At 50.8% G+C, this 1317-nt stretch overlaps 1 protein-coding gene across 1 annotated transcript in view; it reads right to left on the bottom strand.

The window, feature by feature from the left end:
• Nucleotides 1-752: 752 nt before the first annotated feature.
• The window catches only part of EMH_0012330 (uncharacterized protein), a gene marked incomplete at both ends in the record, with an annotated part of 1068 nt that continues 503 nt past the window's right edge, over nt 753-1317 (bottom strand). Inside the window, 2 exons of the mRNA XM_013499505.1 lie at nt 753-811; nt 1063-1161. Of these exons, the coding sequence (XP_013354959.1) occupies nt 753-811; nt 1063-1161 (158 nt within the window). The remainder of the gene's footprint in view (nt 812-1062; nt 1162-1317) is intronic.

The following is a 1317-nucleotide window of genomic DNA, read 5'->3' on the forward strand; positions in this document are numbered from 1 at the left end:
TGTGTCCATCTGCACCGGCAATTGTAACCGTGATGAAAAACAGAAAAAGCCAAGTCCGTAAATCCCGCATCTCAGCTTGCGGCGGCGCTGGCAGCAGCGGGGAGCCGAAAAATCAGGGCACGCGTTGATGTGTGCACGATGCGTATAGACGGAGCAATGCAGCTGTTGTCGCTTCGCAGACAAACGCCTCCCCACATGAACTGTGACGAAAGCAAAAGCCCTTAGAAAGATGAATCCGAGTTACTCGCGGTTCAGCGAGCTGCGCATACACCTCAGCACGCCGCGCGTGCAAACAGGCGTCAAACGAGCAAAATAGCCAGAAACCGTTCAGAAAATCAAGAGATCGAATCCCTTAAGCAATATATTTACCATTTGTGCACAGTGCATTATTTATATTGTCTAAAAATTGATTATACTATCCATAGCAGCAGTTTCAGTTTTGCCGAAAGGCAGAGCAAGTAAAGTCCTGATTTCTGTATCAATGAAGACCGCCTGATACCCCAACAACGAGCGGCATCGCCGGCTGCCTGCTCTGAGTTTTTCGCTGTGTTTTCCGTTCTGTACGAAGCAAAAGGGTCCAGGTTCATGTGCATGTCTTTGACTCGAAGCACAGATTCAACAGTTCCCGCCGAATGCTGTCGAAAACAAGGAATATAAAGGGACCTGAAGGGTGCTGGTGTTCCTCGGACGGCAATCAGCACGTGAAACACCAAAAAAAGGCAGCGCAGTTCAGGTTGATAAAGAAGAGGCACTCAAAGACCGTAAAGCTCCCCCACGGCGGTGAAGGCAGCAAAAGACAGAAAGCATATCCCTGCATAACAGCACCCAGGATTCAGAGGTAGACAATTGCACCCCAAACAGCACTACGAATACACCGCAAACTGCACTACAACTACACCGTAAATAACCCAACAAATACACCCAAAACAGCACTATTCTCCAGAGCACGAGCCCCTACAAATAAACGCCTCAGGGTTGTGGTCGTTGCCCCTTGAACCCCATAGGCCCCCTCCCCGTCCCCCCTTGCCCCCCCTGCATGCAGTTTGAGGAGGGCCCGCTTACCTCCTAGCACCAGCACAACGCGCTCAGAGATGCGCTTGGCTAAGACCATCCCCCCGAGGACAGCCAAAGCAGTGCAGAGTCCGTGCCCGATGATGGCGCCTGCAGCATTTGCATACAGCATGAAACCAATGAGCACCAGTGTTGTTGCTGCCGCCGTTGCTGCTGCTGTTGCTGTTGTTACTCTTACTACCCCACCGAGCAGCAGAAATGCATGAAACCAGCAGCACAAACCTCTGTTAAGTCAAAAAAAAAAAA

The sequence above is a fragment of the Eimeria mitis genome, genomic scaffold, assembly GCF_000499745.2.
Source record: "Eimeria mitis Houghton genomic scaffold, Emh_scaff439, whole genome shotgun sequence".
Lineage (NCBI taxonomy): Eukaryota > Apicomplexa > Conoidasida > Eucoccidiorida > Eimeriidae > Eimeria > Eimeria mitis.